Consider the following 24,430-nt stretch of genomic DNA (forward strand, 5'->3'; position numbering starts at 1 on the left):
GTCGTCGTCGTCATCGTCGTCGTCGAAGGGATCGAGAAACTTCCCTTCGGCGACTCAGTGATTCGGTCACCTCGCGATCGCGCAGGTGATCGTCATGCCGCGAACGCACGGGATTCGCGACACCTCGATGGAGTGATAGCGAGAGACGGGAGAATCGCGCGAGAACCAAAGACGGAGAAGCCAACTGTTCGATAGAAGAATCGTGGAGGAGACAGGTGAAAGGAACGAACGGTGAAGAAGCTCGGGGTAGGCGGGGGTGGGTGGGAGTGGGTGGGACCCGGAAGGAAACCAGAGGAACCTGTTTTTGTAGGATAATCTAGCAACCTGGCGGACCAGGAGGAAAGTGGCTCGGCGACGATGCAGGGCAAGGAGAGCCCCGTCGGGTCCAACACCCAGGAGAACCATCAGTATGTCGGCCCTTATCGGTTGGAGAAAACCTTGGGAAAGGGACAGACCGGTGCGTGCACCAGATTTATCTCTACCTTTCGACGATAGACGTCCCTCGTTGTTGCCGATGGCTTCGAAGCGATCTCGAACCACTCGAAGCGTTCTTATTTAATAATATTTTACGCGCGAGAGTTTCTCCTCTACACCGAAATACGCAAAAAATCTAGGTCGAAAGGTTAGGTCGACGGACGAGCAAGAAAAGGAAACGAACGGAAATTTCGAGGTAGGAGCGAACCCATTTCCAGCTCTTCGAAAATTCTAAATAATTTTCATCTTATCGTTGCTCGATCGCTCGCTCGAACCGGCTCGAAAACCGACGGAACCGATCCTCCAAGAAAACACGAGTAGCGAGAGACGATCAATTTTCTCGCGCAATTTCGGACAACTCGAGGCAATCTGTCCTTTAAAGGCCGAATCGTTTCGAATATTATTCCTCTCCGAAAGTGCTCGAAGAACCTTAAGAATCTTGAAAAGCTAGGCGCGCTCGACTGGCTCCCCGAGACGCTGCTAATACTTTGAAATCGATAGAAATATATATCGGAGATTCGTATCTTTGTAAAATTGTCTTCCGGTGGAAGACAAACATACTATAGGACGGAAGGAAACATAGGACGAGTAACTAAACTCGCATCGTTTCTTGCTACTCGTCGAAACTTTCTTCGACTTTCGAGGATTTTCAAACTTTTTCAAAGATTCCTTTCGATCCGAGATCATCGACGAACATTTCAAGGGTAATTGGTAATCGTCCTCGCACGTTCCAAGTGGTTGGAAACATTTCGAGCCCATCGGTAAATACGTATATTATTCGTGTTACGTTTCCAATGATTACGATGATTTACGATCCCCGATGCGTAGACGTCGTAACGAGTCGATCGAATCGCGATCCGGTCCAACGATCCTCCGAAACACGATCGTTTCCTCTTGGCGCGTACCTCTCGAAGAGGACGTACACGATTTCCATCGAAGAGATCGAAGCCAAAGCGTACGCGTATCCGTAGGTTCGTTCGCGAAATTTGAAACTCGATACGCGGTTATCGACACGATCGATCGGGATCAACGATCTCCTCGCGAAATCGTCCAGCTCTAAAGGAGCTGCGCGATCGTCTCACGGACAAGAGTCAATTCGATTTGTTTTGTCGTTGCGTCGTTAGCTCCGGTACGGTGCAAACGTTTGTTTCGCGAAATACCGAACACGCGTAGCTACATTCGCGCTTCGATGGCACATTTTATTCGAACGCGAAACTCGATTACGGCGACATCGTTCTCAAATTTCCCGTGTACCGCGTGCAAAAGTTATTCCCCGGTAATTGGATCGCCGCGCGTTCAACGAGGATATTTTTACAGATAGTCGAGCAACGACTTTCGTCGATAATTTTACCGAATGCGCCACTCGGCCAAGTTTTCCGTTTCGTGTCGAACGTTTCAACGATCGAATCGTTTCTTTTTCACGGTACGTGTATTTCCGTCTCAGCCGGTGCGCGATCGACGCAACGAACGAACACGATTTTCGCGAAATCTCGCACGGTATCGTTCGATCCGCAACGTTTCGGGAAAGTAAGCCGGCATGCGAATCCTCGAGTGCATCGACTCGATCGCATTCGAGGGAAAGTGCGGTGCGGAATTGCACAAGCGGACGTAGAATTTTCTTACGCGGGTCGAAATGGGGTCCGGGTTGAGTGAAAAGAGCCGCGAAACCGAGCCAACCGAGCCAACCGAGCCAACCGAGCCCTCCGCTTCAACGTTTCCTGCTGCCCCCCAAAGCAGCCAGAAACACGTTCCCCGGCACAGAATGCGCCTTTCATTCGTCGACGTGCACGGTTTTCCACGCTTTAAGGCCGCGACCGTTCCCGTGAACTCGGCCCGTACGAACAAAGCGCGTCGAGACAATCGTCGACTCTCGCGACACAGTAACGAGATCCAACGGAATAAACGAACACCGCGAGACGAGCAAACTGCGCGACGACGTTTCTTTACCTTTACGCGGCTTCCGAGATCGTTGTTGCCTTCTTCCATTGCGCGAACCGGCTGCCGAAACACAGCTACGACCAAGGACGGCCCAGTCGCGATCTATCCGGGCAGAGACAAACGCGACGAACAACGATCCGGAGTAACGAAAACGTGCTCCTAAAGGTAATTCGCGTTCGAGGTTCCCTGTCCTCGTTTCGTCCCGACGTCGAAAACTTCGCTTCGCTTCGCTTCGCTACCGATCGTCTCGGTCTTCGACCACGCCGAAAACCGCGTTCTTACCCTCCTACGATCGATTTCTCTTTCTCCTCTACGCAATTTTCTCTTCTCTTTTCTCCGCCGTTCTTTGCCGCTTTATCGCATTCTCGTTGCAACGTTTTCAAGGTTACGTACACTTAATTTTATTTCTTCGCTCGATACCGTATCGTACGCTGTTCCTTCCCCCATTTTAATGCACGCAACAACGATACAACGAAGACCACGCGACAATGTCGTCCATTAATTTCTACGACGAATTCCACGAGACAACGAAATCGCGAATCCCATCGAACTGCACCGCGAATGTACAACTAAGTCCGCGCGAAATCGATAAAGATGTCTCGCGAAACGAAGGTTACCGGTTACGGTGTAACACACAACCAACCGTTCAATAGCGGAGAAACGCGTTCGAAGATGCAAAAGTTAGCTCGTAGGGCGTGACGAGACAAATCGATACGATCGAGTTCCCTGCAGTGGCGTTAGGTTGGTACGCGTGAAATCTTTTCTTCGATCGACGTTCAAAGATACGCCGCGTTTTTCGAACTTCGTACATTTAATCGTAATAGTTTTTCGTACGATTCTTTCTCGGTCCGATTCATCGTTCTCAACCAGTCGGTACGATCATCGGTTTCCAAGTTTCGAAAAACGTCGATCGTTTCTCACCACGGTTGCTTCGTCATCTTTCTTCTCTGTTCGAATTTGTAAAAAAGTTAAACACGTTGAACGATAAGAAACCGTTTCGCCTCGACATCGTATACAATAGACGCTCGAGTGTCGTTTCGTTGGTGTTATCGTATCGCAACTTGCGAATCTCGAAAGAACGTTTCGCGTGCCATCGATTCGATAGAAATAACGTTTTATTTTCGCGTCGATTTGTACTTTATACCGGTTCGCGATCGTATCGCGTTGGATTTTCCAAGGAAATGTTCTCGAGAGAAATGGAAATATGCGAGTCACGCTTTTAGGTCGAAAAACTTCTTGTCGCGCAGTCTTTCGTAATACGTACACATTGTACGGTACACGCGACGCGTATTCTTTTATAATTACCACGAATCGCAAATATATCGCGTTTATGCTAAAAATTCAAACGTATACCGTTCCTTCGTATTTTGAAAACTTTGTTCGTACATCGGGTTGGACGATACGAGTAGAAGAAAAACCGTAATTGCACGCGCAACGTAAAAACTGAATGCCCTTTCGAATGCCGTCGCCAAAATCCAAGACGAACAATTTATTCGCGTTTACGAAGGTTCGAAAAGTAAGAGTGAAATTTTCCTCGTTCGGGATAAGAAATACGGACTTTCGGGGATCGAATATTCGATGCACGTTCCTCGATTGAAAAGTACACCGCGTAAACAAACGCTCGCTCTTCTTCGACGCTCCGTTTCGAGACGAACTCGATATCTCCCCTTGGACTCGAGCTATAATAATCGGTATTCTCGGTTTAAACCAATCACGAACTATATATGGAATCGCAAAAATAAAACGAGACAGGCTTTCAAAGTTTTATAAGTTGCATCGATTCGCTTCCAGCATTGGTTACTAATACAAGATCTTCCATTCGAAAATAGACTTTTCCTGTACGTGAAATGTTAATCGGATTGGGAGCTTCGTCAAGGTCGGCTCCATTGAACGTACCGAAACGAATCTGCAGCGATTCACCGATTCGTTTCTTAAGAATGTACATACGCATCGTTTTAGAATTGGATAAACGGGACGACCGTTGAACGTCAGAGACAAAAATACCGTTGTGCATCAAAGTTTGACTTTTGCTCGAAAGTAACGTTTTCTCACGGTGAATCGAACTGTCGCGAATTCAACTTCGCGTTTACGGTGCAAAACATCACGATTATCGATAAAACACCCGTTCGTCCGAAGGCACGCGTAACATTCACGTTTCGCGATTACGATCACGTTTGTTGTATACGCGACGTGCGGGGCAGCGATGAGAATTACTGAAATTTTCGACAACGACGTTTCTTTCGAAGTAACGAAGAAGACCACGGGGAGAGAAATTTCGAGTAACATTGGATGTTACAACATTACAAAATTTGCCAGCGAGCCAACTTCTTCCCATGGGAACTGTTCAACCTACTTTGGCTGCCAAAAATCCTTGAAAAATTGCGCGTTTCTATTTTCGAGCCACGCTACTTTCGAGACGAAATAACGCCGAAAAATTTAAATCTAAAAGTTTTCGATCGAATTTCATTTTCTTTTTTTTTTAATATTTTTGATACAGCGGAGACGCGGTGAATCGTTGGACTAATTTCGTACGGAAAGTTTTTTCCACGAATCGAAGCATCGCGATAAAAGAAACTATCGCGCCGTGCCGCGTCGTTTCGAATCCTTTCGAGACGGAACTCGAGCCTCCTTGCGATTCTATTACATTTTTCAGCCCAATTCGCGCAATATTCGCAAGAAGAGAAACAACGAAGGCATCTTTTCAAATTGAAATACGTTTGGTCCGTGTTGGAAATAATTTCCCGATGATGGCCCGATTCGCGCGCAGGACAGTTCCGTCGTTGGTCGAATGCAAGGGAATTCGATGAAGCGCGCAATTCGCGAAATATCGAGATATAATTCGATTTCGTTCGCGAGCGCGGTCGCCTCGAATACGAAAAAGGGATTTCGATGAATACATTTGCATATCGACGGGGGTCATCGACCGGTCGAAACAGCAGCTCGAGAGGCTGCGTTTAAAATAAATTGCACCGTTACTATTCTCACGTTGCGTGAAAATCGTGGAAAATTTTATGCCGTTTCAACGAAGAATACTTAGAGAATCGCGCGAAGAAAGTAGAAAGTAATCTCGTATACGTAGAAACATTAACACGCTGACAAGAAACGTAACGACATTTCCCTCCTTTCGTGTAAGTAAAAAACGTCCGCCTATACGGAGGATAACGTTAGATGGAAGTTTTTTTTTTTTATTTTCTCAAATACTGTATGCCCACTGAACTCTCCGATCGATTTCATTGGCCAACCTTTGAAATTTGATAAATAATTACTCGAAATACTTTAATTTTCGATTCGAATACACCCTTCGATTTGTTTTTATTTTTACCAGAAGCTTGTAAAACAAAATCTGAACGTAGATACTATCGATCCGAATTCGGAGTCGCCTTCGACCGTCGAGTTGTAATACGATTCACAATTTTCGGTCGATAAACGTTACTCGATACGGTTCCTTGTTGTATTTACGGCCGTTTACGGACCGATGCGAAGAAATATTCAACGATGGGGTAACGAACGAGAACGATCGATAGTTTGACACAGATTCGTCGAATTAGTTCGGAGGAGCACCTTGACAGATGTAAGATCGTACGTAGCGGGTTGCTCGTCGACAAACACGAACAAGGCTTCTTTGCTCTATATCGTAATACGAACGATTGCACGCGCGTGTACATCGCTCGTTCACTTAAGTGCAAAAAAGTACGGATTACCCGACGATCCAAAGAGGCAACGAAGCTATCGCTGGTAAACTCGTTCGAAATTCAAAAGTATATTTTAACCGATCTTTTGCCTCGGTAGCTATCTACTACCTACCGTCGAACAAAAATTAAACGATTAATTGAACGATCGCTCGATCGTTCTGCAAAGAAAGAATCTTTTCTTCTTTCGAAACACTTGGCTCAGTTTCGTTTCTCCGAAGGATTTATCGATGAGAGTTTTCCAATACGCGTACCTAGATATATGTACAGTATGCAAGTGTTTAATAAAATCCCGTTCTCGAAATAAATAATATTAGTGGAAAATACTTTTTCATATATATATGAAGAAGCTATCGTTAAATTTTGGATTACATATACAAAACGTTTGCAAATATAGTAAATATCGCATAAATTACTGTAACATTAATTTCTATTTTATTTTGCACAAGTCTTTCGTATCGGTGTATACAATATGTATAAATCCGTAAAATTCGTAATTCGAGTATCGGATATCCATCCGAATGGAATCGTTTTCGATATCTCGATATTGCGATTGACTCTGAAAAAAATATTGCAAATTTTTGCGAACGGAAGGTTTACCGTACATCGATATTGTCAAAATACCGACAAGTTGTTCGAAAGTGCGCATCGTTACGATCAAGTTTGGGAGAAAACGGTCGGGATATAAACTCGCGAGGGATTGATTTCCACGAGGGGATGTTTAGCGTCGATGTCGGTAAATCGTGCGTGGTGCGAGTCGTTAGGGAAAGTGCACTTTAACGTTCTATAGTGGCGCTAATGCAATTCCTGTCCAGCGATCTGTTGAAAAGCGTGGCCAATCTTTACCCTTCGCAGAATTTTCGTTCGATCCACCGAACTGCCAAAGTTCTCCGCAACGCGTCAACTGGGATGCTCGATAGATACGTGTTCCCAATAATCGACGACAAGTCTCAAATCGCGCATTTTTATTTTCCTAATTTCCAATTCCTCTTCGAATATCCTCCGCGATTGAACGCGACGGGAAAAAATTCGAACCTTCGTCGTCCGAGTATAATTACTCGACAACTTGTCCCGCGCGATAATTACTCGACCGTGCGTTAATTTTCACTAAATTTGATCGCGTTCAATTCGACGGGAAATTCAAATCCGTTAGCGTCGACCATCGTCATAACTAACGCACGGTGTGTATACCGGGGACAAAGGAAAACCGTCTGGAGCGTTATGAAATGCTCAATAAATTGGAAGAGGAATTGTAATCACCCGGGAAAATCGTAAAAGCCACCTCGCGGAAAGGGCATTCGATTAATTAATCGACGAAGGGCGTTCAATTCTTCTGCGCCATCGCCGGCACAACGAGCTATCCGATTCTTTTAGCATTTTCTTTTATTTTTGTTCTTGTGCTTACGGAACAAAAGGGAGGAAGAGTCTGCGACGGCCGCTTTTAAATGGATAAAGAGAACGCGTCGCTGTGGTCTTCGGAGGCGGTTTAAGCCAATTCGGTCGCTCCGATAAATTCCGCTTTCTTCGCTGTTTTCGTATTTTTTCCTTTTTCTACTCACCGTTACGAATAGCCGGGTAAATCTCAACTTCGGGAGTAGATCTTTGTTCGTGAACTCGAATAGTCGTTGGCTCGCGGAAAATTCGTAAGACCTGTTATTCAACGAATAAAAATTAACCGTAACGAGAAACAGTATTCGCAGGTTTCGCGTAAAATGTATTTGAAAAGTTGAAGCCGCAAATCGGCTTTCCAGACGAAAAGAGATTAATATATTACGCGAGCCGTACGGTGCTGCGCGCATAAGAATAGGGCAAAGTCGAAAGTTCGAATAAGCTTAGGTGAAGCGCTAGGCGAAAAGGTGCAACTCCGAAGACCGACGCGATTCCGACATTGGTTACCCCGATCGTTGAACGAACCGTTTCGATTCATCTCCCCCGGATGTTCCGAGAAAACTGTTTATAGAAGCAAGGACGTAAGAAAGGGTATGCGCAAAACCGTTTCTAAAGCGAGGCAACGTTCGAGACTGGTCTATCGAATCTCGATTGAAATTTCGACGTTATTTCGTTATTAAAATATTGTACTCGCGCAAAGATTCGTCGAGTCTCTGAAAGCTCGGAACGATGTTCGATCGAATCCGTTGTTATTATCATTAACGTCGTTACCGTTAAATACACAGCTCTGTAAACGACAATTCTTAATCCGAAAGACAAGGAATAAGTCGCGTCCGTGTCGTAAAATCGATCCCTGTTCCCGTCTCGAACTGCAGTCGTAACTTCGAACTATGCTCGACGGTAGCTCCCGATGCTGCGAACCCTACGATCCCTTTCTCGCTCGAAACACGAAAGAGATATAAACGCGAAAGCTGAATCCTACCCATCGTGGTGAATCGCACCGACAAAATATCACGATCTTCGATCTGTGCGGGGAGCACAATTCGAGGATAAAATTCGCAAAATTTTCTCCTTCGGTTCTCGTCCGTGTAATCGCGGAACACTCGTAAACACTTTCGATTCGGCGAACACGAGTCGGTGAAATTACGAAAAGCAAAAATTAAGCACGGAAGCTTGCTCGCGACACGAGCCACTCGACTACTCTCCCAACGAGTATTTAATATCGGCATATCTCTGGAACGAAAAGTGATTTTACGAACGAGAGCGCATTCGCGGATTAATTATGCGCCCTGTAAGCCGGTCCGGGTGGTCGTTTGATATCTCGAGTAGGTAAATACGCGGAGAAACAGCGGTAATTGAGAGTTCCAGAGTCGAAACGTTTCGAGCTTGTCCCGGCGAGTTCTCGGTTCGCGCCGTCAACGTTTCTATGCCTTTCGTCCCGACTCGAAACCCGTACACCGGTTCGCCAGACCATTTCCTCCCGATTATTGTTCCCGTTTACCTTTCGACTGCGCAACTCTCGGTCTAGTGCTCGAGTGACAACTCGATTTCGAAATAACTCGACGAAAAAGGCCAGCGCACCGCAAAAATCGTCATAACCGAAACTTCGGACCGTCGATTATCCACGGAATGCGATACACTGGAAGAAAATCGATCGCGCACGGTACGTTCGCGTACAGACGCGTTTCTTATCGTTGAAAAACCGAGACGGAACGCGAAAATTGGCATTCGAACGCGGTTATCGCGTCAGCGAGCCATAGTCGCGTATCGCGTATCGCGTTCTACGATGTTAGATTCCTGGAACGACAAAGACGACCCAGTCCTGTATCGCGCGAAGAACGCGAATATTTCACAATTTACCGTAAATGCGACACGTCGGTTAACTTTCCGTGTTTCCTACGGGATGTACGCGCGTCCCACTTTCGATTCGTCGTCCCGTTCGACGATCGACGACGAATGGAACCGAACACTCGAGGGAGATGCGATTCTTTTTTAACGCTTACGTATCGGTTCATCGGTATCAACGATGTCGATTCTTTCGCTGAAAAGTTCTCCGCAACGAGGAAACGACGGAACGTTCTCCGGTGGATAATCGGATAATTATTTCTCGAGAGGATGTTCAGGCCCTTCGATCGAAGGTAACGAAAAGATGGACGCGTTCGATGTCTTCCCTCGTCGAAGTCTCGTTCGCGGAGAATCAACAGGATTAGATACGAGTTGTCGCGCGTAACGCGAGCGAGGGACTCGACGCGACGGTGTAGTCCTTGCTTGAAAACTTTCCGCGATTTACCAAGTGGAAGCAACTCGAAACCACTCCGGTAAAACCAATGTGTTTGCCCGTCGAAGTAGCAGCGTGTGTACACATCCCGATGTCCCCGAAGAGCGACTCGGTCCTCGACGAGGATCTCCGGCAGCTGAAATACGTCTCGCGCCGTACACCGTATACGTTTCGCGAAACTTTCCACGTTCTCGACGAACCGGGAAAGTCGTAAGTCACGAATTTCCTTCCTTCCCGAGCAAACGCAACCTCGGTATTGTTCTTATCTTAACGCGAAAGATACGATCGAGCATCGTTTCCGTTTCACTGGTAAAAGAGCGAGTCGAACACCTATTCTCCAGGCTTTCAAATTTTTTTGCCGCGAGTTCGTACGACGCGAGTTCAACCGTTGCATCGTTCGTCGTTGCGACGCGCCTCCTTCGACCAAAAACGGATCTAGACTCGTCGAGATGTTTGTTTCAGGATTGGTCAAGCTCGGGGTCCACTGCGTGTTGGGCAAGAAGGTGGCGATCAAAATCATCAACAGGGAAAAGCTGTCGGAGTCCGTGCTGATGAAGGTGGAACGGGAGATCGCGATTATGAAACTGATCGATCATCCCCACGTGCTTGGCCTTTCGGACGTATACGAGAACAAGAAATATTTGTAAGTGCGAGAGGGAAACGCGAGCTTCTTAAAATCGTTCCGCTCGCAACGAGTCGACGAGAACTCGTTCCGCGATTCGCTCGACCGTTTCATCGATCTCGAGAAGTCGTTGAACTTTGATTCGTCGGTTCGAAAATAGGTATTCGTCGAGCCGTCGAAAAAAAAAAAAAAACGAACGTAAAGAGAAACGGGGAAAAGAGCAGTGAAATCCACACTCTAGACAAAAGTGTTTTACTCACGGGTCCCGTTACTCACGGTGGCGGACAGGGAAATGCACGGTTGGAAAAATACGAATGCACGCTGACTGAAATTGTACTTTTTCCTTTCAGATATCTTGTTCTGGAACACGTTTCGGGCGGGGAGCTTTTCGACTATTTAGTGAAAAAGAGTAGACTAACGCCGAAGGAAGCGAGGAGATTTTTCCGACAAATAATTTCCGCGTTAGATTTTTGCCATAGTCATAGTATATGGTGAGTAGTCTGTTATCGATTAACCGGTTAACTCGTTGTCCCCGTTAACCCGTTCGAAAGGGTAAAGAACGGAAAGTTCGTTTCTTAGGAACTCGCCGACGCGACGATCTCCAGAATCGTCGAACAGACGAGAAAAGGAACGTTGCGAAGCGAGAACCGCGCGCCTGCCTCCCGATACGAGTATCGGTCGTTTCGTAAGAATCGCGCTCCTTCGTCGAAACTTTGTCGCCGCTTTCGAACGAGAACGCGAACAATCGGCGGAGGATCGGGATCTCGACGGAAGATGGCCAATTCCTTCCGGTTAATTTCGCGAGCCGTTCAACGACTCGATAACAGAGAGGCGAGAGAAAAACAAGGGGTTCCCGACGCTACGGCTTAGTCGCCCATCGGGGAAACCTACCCCAATCGAATAAATACGGAAACGGAGCTAATTTCACGGGGGAGGAACGCCGCGAAACATTGGCCTCCGATCGATCGGAGGACATCGAAATTAGTTCACCGTAGACCGTTCGACCGTTCGACCGTTCGACCGTTCGACCGTTCCGTCGTTCCACCGTTCGTCGTCGACGTAACCGAATCGCGTTTCTCTGTTTTCAGTCATAGAGACTTGAAACCTGAAAATTTGCTGCTGGACGAGAAGAACAACATCAAGATTGCGGATTTCGGGATGGCGTCGTTGCAACCGGCCGGCTCGATGCTGGAAACCAGCTGCGGCTCTCCTCATTACGCCTGCCCCGAAGTTATCCGAGTAAGATCGATGTTCGATCGTTTGCGGAGCTGCGCTCGAGCCCTTGTCGCGCGTAAAATCGAGCGATCCTCTAAATTCGAAGCCGTACGAGTATCCGCTTCTCGGGGAAATAGCGCGCGTCGGTGCGAACGGTTAACGTAGGCGAAAGGAATCGCGGCGTTTTCGTTTGCGCGCGAATCGTTTCGCTGTTAGCCGAGAGCAGCCCTCCGTTCGAGAACGCGGGACGAGAGATTAGGAAATTTAACGAAAAGGGTTCGAGGTTCGATAAGAAATACGGAACAACGATTGCGCGTTCGCAGGGGGAGAAATACGACGGCAGGAAGGCGGACGTTTGGTCGTGCGGGGTGATACTTTACGCGCTTCTGGTAGGCGCGTTGCCCTTCGACGACGACAATCTGAGAAAGCTGCTGGAGAAAGTGAAGCGCGGGGTGTTTTACATTCCGCATTTCGTGCCGCCCGAGTGCCAAAATCTGCTCAAGGGAATGATCGAGATCGATCCGGACAAGAGATTGACGGTAAGCCGAGAACGCGCGATTCACCTGGACGGTAACCGATTTACCATTTCCCCAGCTGGCGGAGATAAACAGGCACGTGTGGGTGACAGCGGCGGGCAAGGGCGAGTTGGAGTTGGAACTGTCGATGATGGACGTGGTGCAGACTCACGTTATTCCGTCCATGGACGCAATCGATCCGGACGTGTTGCAGGCGATCGCGAGCCTAGGTTGCTTCAAGGAGCGGGACAAACTGATTCAGGAACTTCTCAGCCCGAAGTAAGATTTCCCTCCTCGTTCCTCGATACTTTTCATTTTCGTTTGGTCGTTCCGTCGCTCGGGAACGGTTCGATCGACGGTAAGCGTACAGCGTTCGGTGTAGCTCTCCTTACGCACGGTTTTCCCAACCGTAGCCACAACACGGAAAAGGTGATCTATTTCCTGTTGCTCGAGAGGAAACGAAGAAGGCCGGCGTGCGAGGACGAGCTGGAGGTGATGAGAGGTGGTACGAGGGGATCTTCGGGACAATTGGAAGCGGATCCGCCGAGGAAACGAGTGGACACGTGTCGCGTGAACGGCAGCACCGCTCTGAATCTCGGCGAAATTAGCCACGGTTCTCCTTTGACTCCTAGGAGGCAGCCGAGGTGAGTTCGATTTCCCGCGAGAGGGAAAAGAGTGCGCCGGGAGCGTATCGAGCGGGCCCGATCGATCTCGAATCGGTCGAAGAACAACACGCAGTTCGCGAAGCGTGCGCGATATCGTCGCGCGTGCTTCCCCTACTCTTCTTCTCGACCGCCCTCGACCGCCCTCGACCGCCCTCGACCGCCCTCGACCGCCTTCCTCGGCACGTGCGATTTCCACGTCCCCCGTACTCCCGATCGATCCTCGTATACCGAACCTTGCCGCGATATTTCCTCGAATATCGATTACTCGCGTAACCGTTCGCGATTCGCGAAGCTACTTGCGAAACGTTCTGTCGCAGCACCAGGCATCACGCGCGTCGCTCGCCGAGCACGGGATGCCACACGCACGCCTCGCATTCCCACGCATCGACGCCGGGCAGCTCGCCGTTGCACGCCGCGAACGCCGTCGCCGGACTCTTGAGCCCTCACAGGGCTCATCCGAGCTCCTATCTCAGCCAGACCGGAAGCCCTCACAGACTTACGGCGATCACCGCCGCGCCCGGCAACGGAAACGCCAACAATTTGCCCGTCGCGGCTCCGGTACCGGCCATCTCCAACGTGGGAATCGAAATAAACGACGTTCAGCAAGGTGAGTCCCTCTCCCGAACCTTTTCCTTCGCACCTTCGAGATTCTTCCTCCAAAGGACTCTCCCGAGGAATTATTCGTTTCGTCGTGTTTTTCCTTTCGCGAGTTTCGATGAAATTCCAACTTTGAAAAACTTGTTCGATCTCTTTGAACGGGCTCGAATTTATTCAGCGTTCCGTGTTCGGGAAAGATCGCAAACCTCGCGAACGAGTCCGCTCGCACTTCTCCGTGAGAAGGTTTCTCGAGCGAAGCTGCAAACGTTCCGAGTGTTTGTACAGCCGGAACAAAGGCTTCGGTCGTCGTAACTCTCGTCGATGTCTGAGTACGCGTTTCGTCTCGACGGGAATAGCTACGCTGCCAGTTGGAACGGTTTTTAAAAATGCAACTGACCTCCGCGCTCGCGACACGGCGCGTAACAAGCGCGCACGTAACCGCGTACGGACGATCCTCGCTTCGACTCGCCTCGCCTCGCCTCGCCTCGCCTCGCCTCGAGAGATCCGAGCGTTGCGGCTACCGTGTCCGTTCTTTCCATCGTTTCTCCTCCGTAGCTCGAGAAATTTCTTCGAAACGAACCTCCTCGAAACACGAGAAAAATCTCTCTTTGTTCGGGAACAATGCGACGCGTTGAACCACTTCTTGGCTCCGGTTTCATTGTACGCGAAAGAACGTGCCGCGATTAAGAAAGACGATCGCGAACCGCATTCGCCGACCGATCGATTTTAATCTCGAATTAAATCGCGCTCTCCGTGTTCCGGATACAAACGTGTACTTTCGTTCCGATCGAGGATCGAGTACTCGGCGAGCCGTCGCCTCGAGTTCTTTTCAATTCCATAGTTTCCGGAAGGTCGTCGAACAACCGTTCGATCGATCGTTTACGACCGGTGAACCGACTCGAGGACTTGCTCGTTGTTGCGATGGTATCCTACGCAGCTGAAAAGAAGAGCCCCGAAGAAATTGCGGACCGTGTCGGTTCGGAGTTTCGGTCGGCCCTTTCGAGAGCCACGGCTGCGAAAACATCCGCGGCCCGTCCACGGTCCGCTCGAGTCCGGGGCTCCTCTTCTCGTGCTCGTTCCTCGAGAGCCCGAGTAAGAGAGCGTCGATTTCGCAGTAGTAGCGGTCGGTGTTACACCGCCAGGATCCCCGCACACGGGAGCCGGTTCCGGTGCCCATCACTGGAGATCGAGGCTGACCACCATCAAGAATTCGTTTCTGGGTAGTCCACGATTTCATCGCCGTAAACTGCTCACAAGCACCGAGGAGGTACGTGCTCGCGAGAACGGTAACCGTACCTAGAACGTACGCCTTCTCTTTGCCTTTTCGACGCGCAACAATGGTAACGATAATAACGATTCGCGCGCCACGGTACTCGAAGCTAAACGTTAACGACTGCTCGATTCCCAGGTACACCTCACACCGGATTCCTCCCCCGAACTTACGAAGAAATCGTGGTTCGGCAGCCTAATGACCACAGAGAAAGACGAAACGTTCACCGTTCTCGTCAAGGGGAAGGTTTTGGCCAGCGTCAAGGCCGACTTGATTCACGCTTTTCTATCGGTGAGTGTCCGCAACGTCGCGTCGCGTCGCGTCTCCTCGCCTCGCCTCGTCCCGCGCTAATAAAACAAAAGCTTCGCTCGACAGATAGCGGAATTGTCTCACAGCGTGAGCTCGCCAATGTCCTTCAAAGTGGAATACAAGAGGGGAAGCACGGCACCGGCAATGTTCCAAAGACAAGTTCGTTTTCAAGTCGACATTAGCGCCATTTCGAAGCAACCGAACGAACCGCTGTTCGCCATTACTTTTACTTTGTTGAGCGGTAAGTAACAGTTGTCGAAAAATACGAACCGCACCGGATCGAGTCCTCGCGACGAAAACAGCGTAACCGCGGACACCGGTAGATCGTAAGGTGGTGGCATTTAGCGTTTGGCAACCGTCCAAGCGCAACTAGATCGATGCTACCTTGGCAAGTGGAACCTTGGGTCTTCTCCGCGTACATACGCGCGTATAATTTCAAGCTGGAGAACCGTCTCCCATTTTCCTTTCGCGTTCCGTCGCTCCTCCGAACGACCGTTCGATTTCCATCGATCGTACACCGATGTTGCCTCACCGACGCGACCGAGGAAACACCGACGATGAAGGGACCTGTCTCGATTTCGGTACACTTTTCGATTTCGTTCGTCTTCTCTGTCGTCGAATCTAACCCAAGAGTAGAGAAGAGAAAAAAAACTCGAACCCTCGAAGAAATCTCCGTAGACAAAGGCGACTCGATTCGATTCAATTTTTCAGGAAATATCCGAAGATTCAGGAGAGTCTGCGAGCACATTCAGTCGCAGGTCTGCTCGCGGAACGTAGGACTGAGCTTGGGAGGACAGAGCAGAGCGGCGCCACCGAGTCCACGAGCCTCCCGAAAATTCGCTCAGGAGATAAGCGAAAGTTCCAGTTGCGGTAGCGACACCAGCGAACGACTGTTCGTCAGCCCGCATCCAGCTACCAGACAGGTAGTCTGTTTCAACAAGGTAGCGCATCATCTTCCTCCTCGTAGTTACCGTATCCTCGCGATAATTATTTTATTCCATTCGAAATGTCGATCGTTGTGGAAACTATGACACGCGCAAGGTGAAAGAAATTACGAATACGTACATGCATACACATACACACACACATATATATATATATATATATATATATATATATATATATATATATTCATTCGTTAGGCTCCTGCTCGCAATTCGGCACACTTAGATAGCAACGAAACTGTTCGTTCTACGCACCGACGATTACGAACGGGACGGAGAGTATCGGCTGGTCAAGGTCGTTGTGCATTCGCGAACACCAAACAACGAAAAAGGTAGAGGCGGTCTACCCGGAAGGGTCGATACTTTCCGTCCCGTGTCCTCGTAGATACGATTGACGGAGGCGCGTTGCGAAATATTGTTTTCCATCGCGAAAATTGCTCTTTCGCGGATCAGCTTTGGAACGTTCGGTCTCGTCGAGGCTTGCTAGAAATAGTTGGAGCAGCTCGATCGGTCTAGCCGGCTTCTCGCAACCGCATGATCGCGACGCGACGGATAGAAAAACCAGTCGGTCCTTGGCAGCCTCTCGGCGATTCGATTCGAGATTTCACCGATCGTTCGTGTGGTTTCCAGATCGACTCCGACATGGAGTCCGACACGTCCGTGTTCGACGTAAAGTCACCGACCCGCGAGAACGGTCGTCGAAGTTCCACGTCGACCAACAACAACAACCCTATGCCGGGCGACGCTACGCCGACACCGGGAAGCCCGACGAAAGCCGTGCGCAGCAACTCGGAGAGCCAAAACACGCCGGAGAAGAAATGCGTGACCACGATGAGCGGCAACAACATAGCGTGATACTACCAGAACTTTCGTTTCGAGTTTCGATCCAGCCTGAAGAACCTGTGGGACAGCGCTCAGAAATTCTGGTGATTTCGAGGATAATCCTGAAACGATGCTTCGACCGAGAGCGAAGAAGAAGAAGAAGAAGAAGAAGAAGAAGAAGAAGAAGAAGAAGAAGAAGAAGAAGAAGAAGAAGAAGAAGAAGAAGAAACGACGGTTTCGAAGGAAACGAAACCGAGCGAACGCGAGGAAACTTGGACCAGTCGGCAGAGTATACGGATCGGTGGTTCGAACCAGTCGTAATCGATTTCGGCCCGATTCCTCTTTACCGAACAAAGACCGGAAGAACCGTTCGAGCCGGGAAACACTTCCGACTTTCGAGCGCATCTCGTGCACAAAGTATTCGACTTGAAACCGACTAGCTAGTGGAAACGCGCGGATCGTTCGCTTCTCGCGCGTTCACCTCCTCCAGTGACGATCGCGTTCGATTTTGCATGCTTGTGCAATATGTGAAGTGCAATAGTGACGTTGATATCGGTGCAGACCGGATCGTGTCGTTTTAAGAGTGTTTCACTTGGTACCTATTATCCTGTTGTGTACCACCGATTAGCCATTTCGTTCTCGTAGCGTACAAACGACGAAAAGACAGTTAAAGCCGGAGAAGTTAAGTGGAAATTAACGTTTGCGTATTTTTCTATTCGCTCCTCGAATATATCCCGTAAACGAATAATAATAAACATTCCTCGGTCGATAAGATCGAACGTTAAACGTAACGTTGAAACGTTTCGACGCTTCGATCTTCGTCGCGCACCGTTCTCGACCGTATCGAACAATTCTGTCTTTCAATTCGTAAGAAAACAATTAGGAGCCTTCGCATTACGGTACGATACAGTCGCGGCCACGTCGCGGCAACGAATTCTTCGCGAACGTATCGGACGTCGCTCAGCGACGATCGGGGCTATCGTTGATCTCGAAGCCGGTTCGTAACGACCATCGGAACGTCGAACGTTTCGAACGCGGTACGAAATCGTTCTCGTCGACCAAAATACTTTATTTTCGTCCGTTTGAGTGGAAATCGATCGCCGGGAAACGTTTCTCGACTCGCGTTCGAAGAACGCGGCGAGTTTCGCGCTGGAACATTTTCGAGCGACGCGTCCAACGGAAAAGTTTTGCTCGTCTCGAATTCCATCGACGCCAGCTTTTCAATCGACCTCTCCGGATTTCGAAGATTTTACAAATTGTTGTCGCTTTTTATCGAGAGGGTTCGTTCTGTTTGTTATAGGCATCGATTAATTGCATCGTTACGCGATTCTTTAGACGACTTTGTTGCATATGCGTATGTTAAGTTTCAAAACTATCGATTCGATCGTGAACGATTCCGTTTCATTGGCTCGACCTGTCTCCTCGATTTTCTCGTCGTTTCAGAAATCGAAACACGGTAAAACGTCGATTATCCGAACGTCGATCGATGGAAAAGTCGATTACCGGGAAAAATAACGGAACGAATCGAACGACCGGGTAATACTAGAAATTTCGCTCGTAACCTCTGTTCGAGTGTTCGAATATTAGTATCTCTTTGAAAAGTATTCGACGCAAACGCTCACCGTAAGAAGTTTGTGTTACGTTGCATAATAAACGTGTATAATTCAGTATACGATCTCTCCTGTTCTCCTTTCATGTGTTTCCAACGCTCGTCCACCTATGTATATATTACGCGGAAAGCTCCTAACGAAAACGAACGAGTCCTTTCTCCGTTTACGTCGGACAATCGATGTTTTATTACGAACAGCGAAGAGCCGGATATGCCTTATACGCGCGAGCGAGAACACGCCGTACTCGATTCTAAGCCGCCTTAATCGAGCATTTGGACGCGAACAAGCAACGCAAAGAACCTTCCTTACACCGAACGGTGCGAAACTGGAATTTTTTATAAACGCAGCTTCCCGATCAACGGGCGAGAATGGAAACTCCGAATCGAAGAATCCTCGCCGATCAACGTTTTCATTGACGCTATTTTTACACCCTCCCCGCAATAAATATATAAAGAACATTTTAGCCTATTCAGTGCTAAAAGAATGCGCGCAGTCGTCGATACCTTCCCACCGGTATTTTCCATTCTCACCCCGCAAGATTAGATTTATCTAACAGGAAGTGAACGTTCTCTTTTAAAGTAGACCCTCGTGGAATCGAAAGCTCGGACCTTCGAGGGACGAACGAAGCGTTCGAGTCACGAATCTTGAAATACCTCGCTTCGGTGTACCGGGAACTCTCGCTTCGAAACGCGTTGCGAGAAACCCAGAGAAGGTTCTTCTCATTTTCCAATACCACCACCGTGGACGAGAAAATTCCACAAACGAGAGGAATCGTTACCGTAACTTTCACGATAAACGTAACCGAGAGAAAGAACGAAAAAGACACTAACGAGAAGAAACCAGTTAAAAATAAAAGAAAATTCACTCGCGGCGCAGCGAATGCGTCGAGAGATTTATTTTTTGCACGCACGAGAAAAACATTTCAAAAGACTAATATATGAATATAAATACGAATATAAATATATAAATAAATGAATGAGTAAATAAATAAATTAATAAATAAATAAATAAATAAATAAGTAAATAAATACACACACACACGCGCGCGCGCACGCACGCGCACACACACACACACATTTATGCGTACACGTATAAATAAGTAGGTTTCAGTTTACAAGCGACGCGTACGGCTTCTTGTCTGCTTAAGAGAGGAAGTAGAAGAAAGGAAAAGACCGAGTCATTGACGAGGAAGGATAGAATCTAGCATTTCTAACCATAGAATTCAAAATAAGCGATAAAGAGTATACTTATCGTTACACCTTGTTTTCGATATACACGCGCACGCGCGCGTACACATACTCGCGCACATATACACGCAGACACACACATACACACACACCAGGAGAGAGAGGAGAGAGAGAGAGAGAGAGAGAGAGAGAGAGAGAGAGAGAGAGAGAGAGAATTGTCCCGGCTTCTTAGTGGAACGGCAAACGCATTGTAAGCGCGATTAGTATCGATATAAACGTAACCAAAATCGAATCCTGCCGATCGTAAGAATCTTCGCGGATCTATTCGGTCGAGTCGACAAAATTCAACGTACAACGAACGAGTTAAACTTTAGAACGTTAAACGGTCGTATCGATAGAAATTTCTCCAATGTTTGTATTTTCGTAAAACGTTTCCCACATTTCACGCGACGAACGCTCCGTATTTTGATATCGATCACGATACTCGCAAACGTTGCGTAGAAGAGAACCACAGCACCCATAGAAGGATACCGTGTTTGCGTTTTCCATTTTCTTTCGCACCCTTTTGAAATTGTGCTCCACCGTTTCATCGAAGAACGCAATGCTGATGTCTGCCGTCGAAAGTAACCCGAAACGGTATCGACCGTAAGAACTCTTCAAGTTCGGATCGGTGAAACTCGTAAATTCGATGACGAAAGAAGGACGTTACGGTTCTCAAAAGGAGAACATCGTTTTACGTTTCTAGAACTCGGTAAACATTCGATACTTTGGAACTTGGCAAAAGTTTATCGTTCCAACGACTCCGAAGCAGAGTCTTACCGGTAGTCAAGGCGACGCGTTAATGTTGTTACGACTAAATAGACCGTAGGCGAAAGGATTCTATCCGGTGAATATATTTGCTCGAATCGAAAGTCGCGACGGTCCCGGATAACTCTCGGTTTAGGTATATCTGTGCGTCGTATCTCGCGCAGCGACTCGTTCCTAAATGTGTACGAAAGAACGCAGGAGTAATGAACGCAGGTGAGGGAGAACGAAAGCCAGTGTCTCGATAAACGAAACGGATGATTCTTTTCGCGGACACGATCTGCGCCGGAAGTAGTTGTACAGTTTAACGGACGGAAGATTCGTTGCTTGTATCGATTGTCCGTGGACGAAAGATCGTCCGTACGAGGTTGTGCTCTCTAGTCTCTAATTGGTCGTCGATTTCGTCGAGGAGATGTAATCTCGACCGTTACAACGAAGTACGTTTCTCTTCTATCGGTTGCGTTGCGTTGCGTTGCGTTGCGTTTTCCTATTAAAGAGAATCGAAAGCGACAAATGGGATCGTTGGTTCTCGATTTCCGTTCGAAAAGTTGGGTTTTAACGGTGACGGAACGAGCTCGACGAGATACGCGAGCGGTGTAGATAGAGGAAAATGAATAAAGCCTGGGCGATTAGAATTACTCGTTCTTACGAACTCGATATCACGTATTTGTACCAAAGCATTCCATTAAGAAGCTTGCGAGTAGAAAATAACAAGGCGCTGTAATCGTTGAATGGCCAGCACCTTCCGTCGCGCATGATTCGTAGGAAGATCAAAATAAAGGAGAGGTACGAGCGCAGGGGAAAGATCGTTCGTTACGTTCCGCGGTTGACAAATCGGGCTTTGCAATACGCGAGTTCGCGAAATCGTAAAATAATGGACAGAAAAGAATGCGATCGATTGCTCGCTTGCTGGCTTGCTTGCTCGCTTGCTCGCTCGCTTGCGTGTGCGTGTGCGTGAGAGAAAGAGAGAGAGAGAGAGAGAGAGAGAGAGAGAGAGAGAGAGAGAGAGAGAGAGAGAAGAGAAAGAAATCAAAGTATAAACGAGAAACGTAGTAAAAGAAAAAAAGTTGTCGTTACAAGGCGAAACGAATCTTTAGTACCGTATGCGACACACATACACGACACAAAAACCACTAATTTATAAATTGAGAATAAGCGTAAGCTTGCCGATTATCTACTTACCGATTACGGATAAATATAAAACTACCCCTACGACGTAAGTAACGCGATACGATCGAAGAAAGGGGGAAAGCGAGCGAGAGAGAAAGACGAGAACGCAAAAGAAACAAATTACCGGCCATACTAAGCTAGGATTTTATATCGTGCGAATTTAAGAGTGGAGAGAAATTTTGAGTACTCGAATGAATACTCGAGCGAATGGATCACGGTCCCCGAGTATCGAATACCTCGGGATCGCTTTCTATCTCTTGTTTTTTTTCCCCGGTTGCAATTTCTGCGTACGAGTTTACTCGCGCGCATACCGTCATACGTGTACAGCTCTGCGGACAATTAACAATACTCGCTATCCCTATCGTATCTCATCGATTTATTTTTCGACTCGCTTTTGCGTGACCCGTGACTCTGCGGCGACGCGCGCCATCCATCTCGGATCTCTGGAGAACTCGAATCTGATTCGCGCAACCAATTCGAACATTCTTCCGTGTACGAGTAAAAAGAGCGTTTCCGTGCACACTGCTGCTCGAAACGACGCTGCTGGTAGTAGAACGCGACGAAAACCGTCTGACAAAAACAAAGTACAGAGCGTCGCTCGAATGTTTCGAGATCGTCTCCGAATATTTCGCGATAAAGTCCCTTGCGTCGAGCGACCACTTTTATCTCGTACATTATTTTCTAGAATCGACCGATAAGATGTTTACTCGGATAAGAGCTTATCCCGAATCACTCTCCGCGTTCGAGTTTGCGCGTAAACAATTTAGTACGAACGATACGTTGGTCGATCGTTGAGGTAGAACGAAACGCGAGCACTTTTCGCTCGACCGCTACGTCTTTTGTTGTATCTCTCATAGATACCGTTACTTTGTACCATCTTATAGTTTACCATTGCGTACTCACCGCGCGATAAAGTTACCACGAGCGCGCCGATGGAACAACACGTTCGCGCGTTTGCGAAACTTTCTCGCAAGGGAAGGATCCGATCTGTCCCTCTTCGATTTCAACGCATTTTTGCAGAATGGTGGAGTATACGTTTCTCCCGAGAAGCGCGAAATATTTTTCAAGCGGATACTCTATAATTAAAAAAATACGAATAATTCGTTTTCAACGTAGGTTGAAAATTGTACAATGGGTACGTTGAAGCAACGACGAGATCGCTGTGGCACAAATGTAAAATCGAACGATTATTCGGTGAAGTTTATATCGGGGCGAATTATTTGTATCTGTACGATTGTCGAGCGTCTACGATTAAAATTTACCGAGTTACAACGGAGATTCGTCTTCGATCGTTAAAATCGGGAAACGACACTTTGGATCGGTCCCTCGTGAGATTCCGTATGGTTTTCGGTGCGCGCGCGCACGCGCACGCGCACGGGGCACGTGTGCTTTACCCGGTGAATGGAAACGAGTCTGCGAGCAAAAGCTGCAAGAATATCCCTTCGACTGGGCATACGACTCTAGGAATTATACCTAGTATTATTCCCGACACACCGTATCCTTAAGGCGTTAAGCTAGGCAGAATAGAGGCGATTTTTATACAATTTATAAGGCGATTTGCAATCGATTGGTTTGTCGCAGGTTTACTTGTCGATGTTTTGTTATGTATACACACACCGTAGACACACTCGCGCACGCACGCACGCACGCACGCACGCACGCACGCACGCACGCACGCACGCCACACGCACGCCAGACGCGCAAACGAGCAAATTGTGCTTTCGAACGTGCATCGCGACAGCCTTGCTCAAGAAATCTGATTAGCGGGTATTAAAACGTTGCGCAATATTAATACCGTTATCGTATCGAACATCGATCGATTCGATCGGTTTTCCCCGTTGTAACTCGAACGAACACTCGGACCGGGCAAACGCTTATTCGATGAGAAACAATACCCAGAAATAAATAATCCTCAAAATTCGACGCATAAGATTTTCTGCCCGCAAACTGCTATTTGCCCTAGTACAGTATCGCAACGTGTAGCACTCTCGTAGTTTCGTAACCGAATCGAAAAATACGCCAATAAACATCACCCTCGTCCAACTTACCTCGATTCTAACCCACCGGAACCCACCTTTGCGTTCGAGCAACGTCCGATCGTCGTAAGGATGCGATTTACAACCGGAAACCTGGATCGAAGTAACGATAATATTTCCACTGGCCGTGGAAACCTTGAAAGAAAATTTGAAAGTTTCGACCCTCTTCCGGTTTTCGAAGCGGGCTGCGCCGGTGTACGGTTGTAAGATATTCTCTCCTGTCGCTCGAGCTTCGCGCTCGAAAATCGATCGTTATCGCGCTTCCGACGCGTTCTCGTGATCATCGTGCGCAATAATTTACGAATCTCTGTACGAGAGACGTGAAATATAGCGAAAGGATCGAACCTTTACCCGCGTAGATACTGGTCACTGATCATCGGCCGTTTCGTTGTGCACGAACAATGTTCGATTTGATGCGCGAATCGGTGTCTCCCTCCCCGGAACGGGGCTAATTACCCGCTAGGTAACGCCGTTTCCGTATTCTGTGCACGAACCGAAATCTTTGCCAACTGCTCCGATTGGCCGTTCAACTCGAACGATGCACCGCTGTTTCCTAACGATAATCACCTGCTTCGCCTTCAAGTTTACTCGTCATTTACGATACGTCTCTGTCAAGAACGCGACACTGTGATCAAAGCGGTTTCACGTTTCCCGCGTACGAAACGAATATAGAAGGTTTGCCCAAATTGTTATTTTTTTATAGAACAGCACGGAAACAGAAGATTACGAAACTGATACAAGATGCCTTTTCTATATACAGAGGCTCCGCTGTGTACGCACCAGTTTTCATTTACCTTTCGGTGGGATTCTCAAAGAGATTAATCGCTTCGCGCCACGCAACGACACCCACGCCCCGCTCTCGCTGCGAATCACCCTCTCCCTCCCGCCCTCTGAAC

The 24,430-nt window shown here is 48.0% G+C and overlaps 2 protein-coding genes across 4 annotated transcripts in view; one reads left to right on the forward strand and one right to left on the reverse strand.

The window, feature by feature from the left end:
- The window catches only part of LOC143144984 (uncharacterized), a 53,703-nt gene that overhangs the window by 24,319 nt on the left and 4,954 nt on the right, over positions 1 to 24,430 (reverse strand). The gene's annotated exons all lie outside the window — the stretch shown is intronic.
- Sff (BRSK family serine/threonine-protein kinase sugar-free frosting) lies at positions 301 to 23,421 on the forward strand. 3 transcript variants are annotated; one of them, XM_076307892.1, is made up of 13 exons: positions 301 to 457; positions 10,231 to 10,411; positions 10,741 to 10,881; positions 11,479 to 11,629; positions 11,929 to 12,144; positions 12,200 to 12,399; positions 12,534 to 12,764; positions 13,103 to 13,392; positions 14,498 to 14,649; positions 14,791 to 14,943; positions 15,028 to 15,202; positions 15,673 to 15,902; positions 16,536 to 23,421. In XM_076307892.1, exons 1-13 carry the CDS (start codon positions 358 to 360, stop codon positions 16,758 to 16,760), a joined length of 2,445 nt encoding a protein of 814 aa, XP_076164007.1. In that variant the 5' UTR covers positions 301 to 357; the 3' UTR covers positions 16,761 to 23,421. The 3 variants fall into 3 exon arrangements, with proteins under 3 accessions (XP_076164007.1, XP_076164009.1, XP_076164008.1); XM_076307894.1 differs by having other exon boundaries at positions 15,673 to 15,884; XM_076307893.1 differs by having other exon boundaries at positions 14,501 to 14,649.

The sequence above is a fragment of the Ptiloglossa arizonensis genome, chromosome 3 (assembly GCF_051014685.1).
Source record: "Ptiloglossa arizonensis isolate GNS036 chromosome 3, iyPtiAriz1_principal, whole genome shotgun sequence".
NCBI lineage: Eukaryota > Metazoa > Arthropoda > Insecta > Hymenoptera > Colletidae > Ptiloglossa > Ptiloglossa arizonensis.